General features: G+C 43.3%; 1 protein-coding gene across 2 annotated transcripts in view; it reads left to right on the top strand.

Annotated features, from left to right (window-relative positions):
* LOC121280394 (FYVE, RhoGEF and PH domain-containing protein 3-like) overlaps positions 1 to 12612 on the top strand; it is a 201035-nt gene that overhangs the window by 130369 nt on the left and 58054 nt on the right. For both annotated transcript variants that reach the window (XM_041192347.1, XM_041192345.1), the window contains exons 6-7: positions 594 to 730; positions 8025 to 8181. In XM_041192347.1, the coding sequence (XP_041048281.1) occupies positions 594 to 730; positions 8025 to 8181 (294 nt within the window). The remainder of the gene's footprint in view (positions 1 to 593; positions 731 to 8024; positions 8182 to 12612) is intronic.

Below are 12612 nucleotides of genomic sequence, written 5' to 3'. Positions count from 1 at the left end.
TGTTAAAATTGCAGCAAATTTGAAGATGCATTGTTCACAGTTTTGTGTTGTAAATGTTAACATTTTATTTGAAACATTATTGAGCGTTCCATCTTAAAGCTGTCATGAGGTTCAGGAGTTCATTGTTTATAAATGTAAGCCCTTGTCCATTGGGTCTGTAAAATTGGCTGTGAATTTCACACTGTGCTGCACACATGTCTCCAATTATACAGACATGTCAGCATGGTTCCTCATCTTTTAGAATTTGTCATCCTTGTAAGCTCTATGGAGATGGATGGCAAGTGTCTGTGGTTAGAGAAATCTCCACATGTATAGTGCACGTCTGAAATGCCAAGGGAGTATTTAATTAAAATCAATAATTTATCAAAAGTTTTTCCAAGAGCACTTGCTAAGGTAGTAGATTTAGATTGAGTGACGTAGAAATCTCTTTTTTTGGTCTGTCACAACCATAATAAGGCTTTTCAGATCAAGTTTGCTTCAATGTTTTCTGCCAGAATTAGCAAACTATGCTATGTTGGATAAAATGATTGATTTCCATCTGTTCCACTCCATGCATCTTATTGCATCAACTATTGTAACTGCTCTTTACTTAGGTGTTTTGCGCTAAATTAAACGAAGCTGGCATTCCACAAGATGCAATTACTGGGATCTTCTCGAACATCTCCTCAATCTACTGTTTTCATGGGAAATTTCTATTACCAGGATTAAAGACAAGAATTAAAGAAGAATGGTGAGTAAAGGAAATCAGAACCACAGCCAGTTTGGAAACATTGAAAGTATGTTGCCTGCAATTAATTTCAAATGCTTCATTTCTATGTTCAACTCATGTGTGGGAAGAAGGTGACTGTTGAAAGATTTAAATTACACATTTTCTGAAGTGAAGTCCTTTATTGATTTTTTAAGAAATATATGCAAGATTTTTTAAACAACAATTGTCAGGGCTACATAATGATTTATGCTGTACATTTCAAAATCAGGCCAATATATGTGTGTATGTATGTGTATATATATGTATGTGTGTGTATGTATATAAAAATATGTAAAGAAATTCTTTAACTGGCTTTTAAGATCCTCTGTTATGAGCTACATGCAATCAAACTGAATGACATGATCGCACATCAGTTAAGAATTTACAAAAGGAGAGGAAGTTATTTGGGGATCAAGCAGTATTCTGGGATCAAAAGTAAACATCCACTGGGTATTAAAAGATACAAACTGAAAATGATTTCCAATCCTGCAGGGACAAGAGGTCAATGACCAGGGACAAGTCAGAATGATAACAGAAAAGGATATTTCTTTTGGTGATAATTCTTTGCAGAATTTGGTCATTATGTTAATATTTGCTAAATTCTTTTATGCTTCAAAAGTCCTTTTAGCTACTTTAGCCAGTAAAAACTTAGGCTCATGTGTAATATCTGCCTATTTAAAGTGATTACTCAGTGTACCACATGAGATTATATTTAATCCCGTATATGCGGCAGTTGGTAGCAGTCATAGAATCATAGAAATTTACACACAGAATCATAGAAATTTACACACAGGAGGAGGCCATTTGGCTCATTGTACCCATACCAGTTCTTTGAATGAGCTATTCTAATTAGTCCCGCACTGCAGCTTTTTCCTCATAACCCTGCAAATTAGTCCTATTCAATTACATGTCTTATTGCCTTATGAGCATTCTAATGGAATCTGTTTCCACCATTCATTCAGGTAACACATTTCACATCTTAAAAAAAAATCTTCTCATTTCCCTGCGAGTCTTTTTGTCAATTATTTTAAATCTGCGTCCTCTGGTTATTGCCCCGTTTGACAGAGGAAATGGTTTCTCCCTCCTTACTCTATCAAAGCCCCTTATGATTTCGAACGTCTCTATGAGGTCTCCTCTGAACATTCTCCGCTGCAAGGAGAAAAATCCCATCTTCTCCTCTATGCCAGGACATTGTGATTTTGAAAGGCACACCAAGATTGAACATATAGTTTGGGCTAACACCTTGTGTGCAAATAGATACTGTATTGTCTTAGGTACCATCCTACCGGTGAGATAATAATCAAGATCCTATTTGTTCAGGTAGGTATTTAAAATCTATAGCACCCTTTCAAAACAGCTACAGCTGATGTTTTTCCTTCCATGATTCCATCAAACCGAACAGATCAAATGAAAAACAAAAACAGAATTACCTGGAAAAACTTAGCAGGTCTGGCAGCATCGGCGGAGAAGAAAAGAGTTGACGTTTCGAGTCCTCATGACCCTTCGACAGAACTGAGTTTTTCCAGGTAATTCTGTTTTTGTTTTGGATTTCCAGCATCCGCAGTTTTTTTGTTTTTAGATCAAATGAAATGTTTGTGTACATTACTGGCTGAGGATGGTTGCTGCTTTTAATAAGGCACTACATAATTGCACGTTTCTCAGTTATCAAAAAAGGAGCAGCTTTTGAATTGGAAGGTACAATATATATTTCCAGGGGAATTACTATGAAAAAATGCTTATTAAAATATCTGAAATAGACAGTGATGAAGCTCCTTTATATTAGACACAGCGCTTGTTACACAGGTTCTTGTCTTTTCGGTGTGTTGAATATTTTTAAGTCCTGAGACCTTGCTGATTAATCAGTGATGTGTGGAATCTTTTTGTACACGTGCCCAAAACAGGAATTCAGTGATTGCTTCAGGATTGAAAATTCAAATCAAACAAAGAATAGAATGTTTTTCTTTTTTACTAAGTGGCTTGGATGGACAAATCTGAAAGGCTGTAGGTTGCACAGCCCCCATTGTTTCTGAAGGCAGCTATGTCAACATCGGTACCGAGTCATGTTTTTACAGTGCGAGAGAGAAATTATACATTGTTACATGAAGACCTTTTATAGAAACAGAACAATGGTTTAGTGCACAAGTTAGGAGAGTTTTATTGTTTAATACTGAACGAACAGCCAAAAGCTTTTTGTCACTGAATTTTCATTGCAATTTATTAAACTAAACATTTTACCAACAACTAGGGGGTCACTGTTTAAATATAAGGGGTCACCCATTTAAGACAGGGATGAGGCGAAATTTTTTCACTCAGAGGGTTGTGAGTCACTGGAACGCCCTTCCTGAAAAGGTGGTGGAAGCAGAGCCTTTGAATATTTTTAAGGCAGAGGTGAATAGATTCTTGGTAAACAAGGGGGTGATAGGTAATCGGCGGTAGGTGGGATGCAAATTTCAGCTTACGATCAGATCAGCCAATATCTTATTAAATAGTGGAGCAGGCTCGAGGGGCTGAATGGCCTACTCCTGCTCCTTGTTCATATGTTCGTATAATTGTAGATGTTTTAGTTTAGTCACTTTCGAAGGTGGTTAAATGGTGTTTATGGCTCAGGCTAACGTGTTGAATGGCTCTTTTTAAGGAACAATAGGAATAACTCGTTCTCAACCTACATATATATATATATATATAAAACATCATTGACTCAAAATATTTCGCCAGCTAGTACAATTCTATATCATTATCAATAATCAGTAAGTTTATTTTTAAATATACCACCTGATGTCTAATTTTACTTAAGTTTTATTCTTCACTGACGCTCGATAGAATAAGATGTTAGCTGGCCTCCCATGGTGATGTGTACAGGGAAAAATGTTCTTTTAACTTTCTCTTCTTTCTCCTTTAACACCTTTCTGCTTATGTTGCAATTTTGTCTCTATTTTCATATGACTTTTGCATACTTCTCACTTTGTGTTGTCTGTCTGTCTTTCTGCTTGCGTCTCTCACTTTGTCACCTTGTTCTTCTCTGTAAATATCTCCTTTCTTCTGTCTCATTTCAATGCTGTAATTTTCCCACCTCCTCAGTTTGGCTGTCGTTAAGGTTCCCAACTCTGAACTTATTCTTGGAGGTTTGGTCCCATGACATTTGTTGCAGTCTGTTATCACACTTATGTAATGGCTTGCTAAAGGCGCTGATGACTCCCGCTGAAGCCTATCATTTTAAACAAATCACCTCGGTATGATAGAGCTGAATTTGAAGTTCAAGGATCGCAATGCCTATTCTGTTATATTGGGAACTCAAGGACATAATATTTAGCTTGCAACTTTACCTCTGCTATCCACGTTACTTGGCTGCTCCACCAGGAAAGAGCTGTGCTGCCCCTTCTAGTTCATAACAACAGGCAAAAGAAGCAAGGCAGTCTTCATCTGGCACAATGATTCCTCTTCTGTCTGGTCCCACCGCACTGCTCCTGTAGGCACAGTGATTCCTCTTCTGGCTGGTTCCAGCACACTGCTCCTGCAAGCACAGCGATTCCTCTTCTGCCTGGTCCCAGCACACTGCTGCTACAGGCACAGTGATTCCTCTTCTGCCTTGTTCCAGCACACTGCTCCTGCAGGCACAGTGATTCCTCTTCTGCCTGGTCCCAGCACACTGTTCCTGTAGGCACAGCAATTCCTCTTCTGCCTGGTTCCAGCACACTGCTGCTACAGGCACAGTGATTCCTCTTCTGCCTGGTTCCAGCACACTGCTCCTGCAGGCACAGTGATTCCTCTTCTGCCTGGTCCCAGCACACTGCTCCTGTAGGCACAGCAATTCCTCTTTTGCCTGATTCCAGTACACTGCTGCTACAGGCACAGTGATTCCTCTCCTGCCTGGTCCCAGCACACTGCTCCTGTAAGCACAGTGATTCCTCTTCTGCCTGGTCCCAGCACACTGTAGTTTCACAGGAATTGCACCAAGCCACTTCTCATGAAAACCTAAAGGCAGTGGGGAACCAACAGCCAGTCATGAGGGATATTCCAAGGGGAATCACTCTACCTAATAGACAGTACTATCAATGCCATTGAGGCAGATAGAATGGTAAGGGGGCTGGAATTGATAGCTTGAACTGTCGCAGGCACAAGCCTAAGTGCAGAAGTACATTTGTCTCGAGATGACAGCAGTAATGTCCAGGAGACTGTCCATTCTGGAAATTGTGTGCAATTCAGGAGGGTTGGCAACTGCAGGATTGCAGGGTGGAGAGAATATTGGACTGGAAATGACAGTGAACTGTGATGCAGAAACCTAGAAGTTATTGGAGGAAATTAGAGCAGTGTGAGACAAGAGGGAAGATAGTGTGGGATGAAAGGAGGTCAAGGGGCTAGGAGGAGTATGAAGTGCAGTTGTTGGGGGGAGGGTCATGATAACATGGACACCCATAACTATGTTTAAATCAGTGGCTATATGCTTTTTTTACTTTATTCAAATATACTGTATTTTTATGTTCAATATTTTTTAAATTTTGTATTTATAACAATTGGGGAGGTGCTGCCACATCAGGAATTAGGGCTGGTGGAGCAAGAGGAATGGTTCAGCTATTGGTGGAGGTGGTTATATTTGGACCAGAGGTCATGATGAAAGCGCAACTTTGGAGGGTGTCCGGGGAGCAGATAGAAGATGAAGGGGTCAATTCAGAGTCAGGGCTCCAGTTGACTCTGCTGTAGGAACAAGAGTAGGCCATTCAGACTCAAGCCTATTCTGTTATTCAATTAGATCATGGCTGATCTGTAACTGAACTCAGTGTTTTCCCACCTGTTTCCTGAATACCTTCACCTAACAAAAATCTATCAATTCCAGTTGTGGAATTTTCAGTTGGTCTACCCTCAACATCGAGATAAAAACAAAAAACTGCGAATGCTGGAAATCCAAAACAAAAACAGAATTACCTGGAAAAACTCAGCAGGTCTGGCAGCATCGGCGGAGAAGAAAAGAGTTGACGTTTCGAGTCCTCATGACCCTTCAACAGAACTGTTTTTTCTTTACAAGGAGAGGGGTGAAATATAAGCTGGTTTAAGGTGGGGGGGGCATAAATGAATGTGCTAATTAAGAATGGATGGTAGGGCACTCAAGGTATAGCTCTAGTTGGGGTGGGGGGGCATAAAAGATTTTAAAATAATGGAAATAGGTGGGAAAAGAAAAATCTTTATAAATTATTAGAAAAAAAACAAAAGGAAGGGGGAAGAAACAGAAAGGGGGTGGGGATGGAGGAGGGAGATCAAGACCTAAAGTTGTTGAATTCAATATTCAGTCCGGAAGGCTGTAAAGTGCCTAGTCGGAAGATGAGGTGCTGTTCCTCCAGTTTGCGTTGGGCTTCACTGGAACAATGCAGCAGACCAAGGACGGAAATGTGGGCAAGAGAGCAGAGTGGAGTGTTAAAATGGTAAGCTACAGGGAGGTTTGGGTCATTCTTGCGGACAGACCGCAGGTGTTCTGCAAAGCGGTTGCCCAGTTTACGTTTGGTCTCTCCAATGTAGAGGAGACTGCATTGGGAGCAACGAATGCAGTAGACTAAGTTGGGGGAAATGCAAGTGAAATGATACTTCACTTGAAAGGAGTGTTTGGGCCCTTGGACGGTGAGGAGAGAGGAAGTGAAGGGGCAGGTGTTACATCTTTTGCGTGGGCATGGGGAGGTGCCATAGTTGGGGGTTGAGGAGTAGGGGGTGATGGAGGAGTGGACCAGGGTGTCCCAGAGGGAACAATCCCTACAGAATGCCGACAGGGGGGGTGAAGGGAAGCTGTGTTTGGTGGTGGCATCATGCTGGAGTTGGTGGAAATGGCGGAGGATGATCCTTTGAATGCGGAGGCTGGTGGCGTAATAAGTGAGGACAAGGCGGACCCTATCATGTTTCTGGGAGGGAGGAGAAGACGTGAGGGCGGATGCGCGGGAGATGGGCCGGACACGGTTGAGGGCCCTGTCAACGACCGTGGGTGGAAAACCTTGGTTAAGGAAGAAGGAGGACATGTCAGAGGAACTGTTTTTGAAGGTAGCATCATCGGAACAGATGCATCGGAGGCGAAGGAACTGAGACATCTTTGCAGGGGGAGGTTTCCAGATTTCCACTAACCTGTGTACAAAAAGTATGCTTCCTGACATCATCCTGAATGGCCCATCTTTAATTTTAAGGTTATGCCCTCACATCCTGGACTCCCACACCCAAGTAAGTAGTTTCTGTTCATCTCCCCTATCAAATTATTTAATTCTCATGTGACTCCTCAATTAAATCACCCCTTAATCTTTCCTACTCAAAGCACAAGCTTAGTCTACGCAATCAGTCCTCATAATTTAACTCTTTGCAGCCCTGGTATCCAGCTGGTGAATCTGTGCAGCATCCCCTCCAAGGCCAAGTACATCCTTCCTTAGGTGCAGTGTTCAAAACTGAACTAAGTGCTCCAGATGGGGTCTAACTAGGGCAGATCGTAGCTTATCTGCCACTCCTTTGAATTCTAGCCCCCTTCAGATGAAAGCCAACATCCCATTAATCCTTTTTTTTTGTTCCCATTCCACTAGTTTTTAGTGATGGAACACAAAATCTCCCTGCTTCTCCACAGTTCTGAGCTTCTCATCATTTAGAAAATACTCTGATCTAAATTTCTTTGGTCCAAAGTGGATGACCTTGCGGTTCCCCATGTTGTACTCTAGCTGTCACATTTTTTCCCTATTAACTTCAGTGAAGGAACAGCTACATTGGCAGGGATTTAGTTAGAGGGGCAGAGGTTGGAGCAAATGGCAGAGGCAGCTGGGCTACCATCATGCTAACAAAGCTACTGAAGGACCGAGAAGCCGTTCTGAGCAAGATTGAGTGTCCCAGGCGGCTGGAGTAGGAGATTTTTGTTTATTGGGAGTTATGGGTTAGAGGGGTGGGGAAGGTATGTGGATATTTCAGTTATTAAAAATAGGGAAAAGTAAATGTAAAACTTAGCTGTTTTGGGCTCCTGACTGGAAGAAGATTGAACTGCTTTGGGTAGCACTGTAACATTTGCAATCTAGAAGTAACTGTATTCTCTTGTGCACAAGTTGCCTGCCTGCTCAACTATTTAATGGTGCATTTCCATGAAATGCCAGTTTTTAAGAAATTGCTAAACAAAAACTTAGCATAAATTTGGCAACTAGAACTGCAGACGTGTGATGGAACAAGGTGGAGGAAGAGTTTGGTTTATTTTACACTCTGCATTCTGAAGTGAACTTAACATCTTTGCAACAAACCTAAACTGTAATAACTTTCTTTTTTCTGTTAATTGCAGGGACAAGAACCCTCGAATAGGTGATATTCTTCAAAAACTAGCTCCTTTCTTAAAGATGTATGGGGAATATGTAAAGAATTTTGACAGAGCAATGGACCTGGTGAACTCCTGGACGCAGCGATCATCCCAATTTAAGTCCATCATTCAGGAAATTCAAGTGAGTTCTCTATATTATGTAGGAATATGCACAATTGCTTCTGTAATTAGTGCATATTTGCGTTTTGAACCCAGAGCTATCCAAACCTGTAAAGGAACATGTTCTCTACTTTATGTATCAGAAAGAATGTGATATTTAATCTTTTCAATATGCAGTTGAGCCATGCATTTCTAATTATCACTTTTCATCAGTTGGTGGTTAAGCATATGAAATACAGATCCAGAATGAAATTACACATCCTAGAAATGGAGCTCAATTTTTCCATAAAAGTAGTATTTTATAAGTTAAATGGATTCCTTTCTACTTACTTATCCTGGCAAAATTCCAGTGCAAATTTTATGGCAATTAAAAGTTTTTATAAGTGTGAAATGGTTACATACCTGCTTGGGGTGTCATTTTTCTTGTGTGCATTACTCACTGACATTGCACCCAAATGATAATTATCTAATTGTAAGTTGTTGGTTTGCAATGGAAACAAGGACTGACATAGGATATATGAACACATCTGAAAATCCCTATGTGTCTATATCCTGTGTGCACCTATTAATCTTGGTTAGTGTGGCAAAAACAGTATGTAGCATTCTTCCCTTGACCATCTGTGGTCTTGCACAGAAACTATTTCAAATTATTTCCACCTTAAGTTTAGCTCTATGTTGGAAATGCAAGGTGGAGTTTTGTAACAATTGATTCTAAATAAATGTGACATTTATCAAACAGTGGGAGTAGCTGTTGTGACAGCAAAACATAGAAAATAGGAGCAGGAGTTGGCCATTATGCCCCTTGACAAAAACAGAATTACTTGGAAAAACTCAGCAGGTCTGGCCCCTTGAGCCTGCTCCGCCATTCAATATGATCATGGCTGATCCTCTATTTCAACGCCATACTCCTGCTCTCTCCCCATACCTGGGGAAACATCATCCCTGCATCCAACCTGTCCAGCCTTGTCAGAATTTTATAAGTTTCAATGAGATCCCCTCTCATTCTTCTAAACTCATGTGAATACAGGCTAGTCGACCCAATCTCTCCTCACATGACAATTCTGTCATCCCAGGAGTCAGCCTGGTGAACCTTTGCTGCACTTTCATTATGGCAAGTATGCCCTTTCTTCAGTAAAGTGACCAAAACTGCACACACTACTCCAGGTGTGGTTTCCCCAAGGCCCTGTACAGCTGCAGTAAGGCATCCTTGTTCCTGTACTCAAGTCCTCTCACAATGAAGGCCAACATACCATTTGCCTGCCTAACTTTTTGTTGCACCTGCATGCTTGCTTTCAGTGACTGGTGCACAAGGACATCCAGGTCCCTTTGTACATCAACATTTCCTAATCTATCAACATTTAAATCATACTCTGCCATTCTGTTTTTCCTACTGAAGCGGATAACTTCACACGTATCCATGTTGTACTGTATCTGCCATGTATTTGCCCACTCACTCAACTTGTCTAAAAGTGATGTACATGTGACTTTGGAACTGACTGTCCTGGCCTGTTGCAGTGAAACTGAGACAAAGAACAGCAAAGAATTTATTATGGCAGAAAAATCATATAAAAATCTAATTAAAGGGAATTAGAAATTAAAGAGGTGGGATAGCAAAGGAATATATTGAAATCGGAGTATAATGGGGAGGGACAATTTTGGCCATTATTTTTTATTTATTAAAATAGAATAATATTAAAATAGAAGTAGATTTTGTTAAGGACAGACGTTAGACATATGTCTGATTTTATGTTCTGAGATTGGGCGCGTGCCCAACCTGCATGTAGGTGAAATTGTGAGAGATGACGTCGGGCATGCGTCCCAACATCATCGCGCACACAAGCAAATTTGAGGTCGGTGGGCGCACGCGGATGTCAGAGCTGCTCCCACTGACAATTAAAGGGCCAATTAAGGCCATTAAAAAGTGAATTGTACTCTATTTCACATTGCCTGTGCAATTTCCCACTCATCTCATGGGCAGGCGGGCAGCCCATTTTTAATGAATTGTCATCCAAGGGTGGGATAAAAAGTGTCTGGAGCATTGTCATTGTGAGGAGTTTAGGAGATAGTTTGCTGCTGGTTGCTTAGTGAAACTTGACAGCTTTATCTCTGTTTTGAGCTTCAGTCTTTGCATTGTTAGCCTTCATTTCAGGACTCATTGGTGTCTCCAAGGTCCCCTGGAGGATATACACCGTGTGGACCCTTCCAGTCACCAGACAGGCTTCTGTTTCTCTGGTAATGGGGATTGTGTACTCCACTGGTGGCACCTCCTCTGAGGAGGAAGAGAGGGGCAGATGGAAGAGGAGGTCACGTGTCCATAGGCAGCATCTAGGGGAGCGACCTGTGGGAGGAGAGGCACTGGCACAGCAGGGAGTCCAAGGCAGAAGGGGCCACAGAAGATGCCACTATCCTGCTGCCAGAGTATACAGGCAGAAGTGCAGTGCCGAAGGAGGCTCCACCTCTCCAGGGAGACTGTGACCACCATATGGTAGATGATTGGGCCGGAGATCACATCCAGCTGTGTGGGTGGACACCCCGTGCCAGTTGCTCTGAAGGTCACAGTAGCCCTCAACATCTATGTCTCTGGATCTTTCGGGGTCAGTGTGGGATCTTTGTGGAATGTCCCAGTCAGCTGTCCATTGTTGTGTGAAGCTGATGGCTGGTGCTCTGTTCAGGCTGATCATGACATTTATTCATTTCCGGATGGATGAAGCCTGCCAGGCAGAGCAAGCCAGAGGCTTCGCTGCAATTGCCGGGTTCCCCCCATCCAGGGTGCCATTGACTGCACACATGTGGTCATCAAGGTGCCAGCGGGTGAGCCGGGTGCCTTTGTCAACAGGAAGGGATTCTACTCCATGAACGTGCAGACAGTGTGTGACCACAAGACACAGATTCTGTAAGTCTGTGCAAGGTACCCTGGCAGCTCTCATGACGTACATCCCCTGACACTCTCAGATGCCGAGGCTGTTTGCTGCTCCAGCCCAATTGGATGGATTGCTGCTGGGTGTCGAGGGCTATCCATTGGAAAGGTGGCTCATGACGCCTCTCCGGCACCCAAGAACCGAACCAGAGCAGAGGTATAATAGGAGTCATGCCTCCACAAGGGCGGTGATTGAGAGGACCATAGGTCTGCTGAAGATGAGATTCAGATGCCTGGACTGTTCAGGGGGAGCACAACAATACACTCCAGAGTGTGTCTTTGATAGTGGTTGCATGCTGCGCTCTCCATAATCTGGCTCTGGTTCATGGGGGCCCATTGGAGGAAGAGGATCTTGATGCAGCTCCACAGGCCACAGATGATGACTCCAGTGGTAGATCAGAAGAGGAACCCGGGTAAGAACACGAAGAGGACGTGGACACAGACCTCCGGATCCTTCAAGTAAGCAGGGACACCAGGGAGACCTTGATTCAAAGCTCCTTCAGCTAGGCTGCCAAGGCACTGCTTACCCCTCATTCCAGAGATGCCACCTCCTTACCGGATGTTTGAAATAACCCATCCCATTGAACCCAAAGTCCACTCGGTACCTGTGCAATAAAGTTTAGAGCCGCTCACGTCCAGCATGACAGCCTGGTGTGCCCTGCGCCTACAAAACAAGTGAAGCATACACAGGCCGTTAACACAAAAGCAAAATTTATGTAATGTTGACACTTATAGAAAATGAACATAACAATATAAGGTGTTAATGGTCACACCGGTAAACAAATTAATAAAACATGGCAGAACAGAAATCACCTGTGAAAAGTTCCTCTTGTGCTCAAGGTGCCTTAAACTTTCGTTTGCGAGTGCTGCGTCTTGGTGACCCCACTTTGCTGGTGGTGGCGTTGGAGACAGCCTGCAGACTCTGCTGTCCTGTTGGCCTTGATGACCTTGGCCGTTGTCCTCTGGCCAGTAGAGCCTGTGCCTGGGAGGAAGAATCCAGCGCCACTGCTGGGCACTCCTCAGTCATCGCAGCCTCACCAGGTGCCACAGTCACCGGCAGAGGGGTGGAGGAGCTGCTGCCATCATCCAGTGTGGAGCCCGCAGAAACTACAAGCAGCTCGTGCACCAACATGATGTCGACCTGAACCTCCCTACTCTCCATTGATGGATGGACACCTAACAGAGAAACGCAGTGCCTCATTCATCTTTCACATTAGCAGAGACCTTCTGAGGTCATTTGCCTCGAACTGAGCATGATCCTGGTCTCTAGCAGTATCCCGACTGTCAGCACTGGGCACTCCCTACCTCCGCCTGCTTCTCATGCAAGTGTGCCTTGCCCTCACGGCCGTGCACCAACGTTTGTAGCTGATGATCTAATGCCCACCAAGGCGCTGGTGCCTGGTGCAGGGAGGGGCTGTGATGCAGGTGCATCTGACAGCCATTGGTCCTCCAGCATCAAGAGTGGCTATTTGGAGTCCTGCACTTGTTGGCTGGATGGCAATTCTAGGGGAGAAAAACGACGTCATTAATATTAGT

Source organism: Carcharodon carcharias, chromosome 7 (genome assembly GCF_017639515.1).
Source record: "Carcharodon carcharias isolate sCarCar2 chromosome 7, sCarCar2.pri, whole genome shotgun sequence".
NCBI classification, from domain to species: Eukaryota; Metazoa; Chordata; class Chondrichthyes; order Lamniformes; family Lamnidae; genus Carcharodon; species Carcharodon carcharias.
Note: the sequence above shows the minus strand (reverse complement) of the source record. Positions and strands in the feature narration are given on the sequence as shown.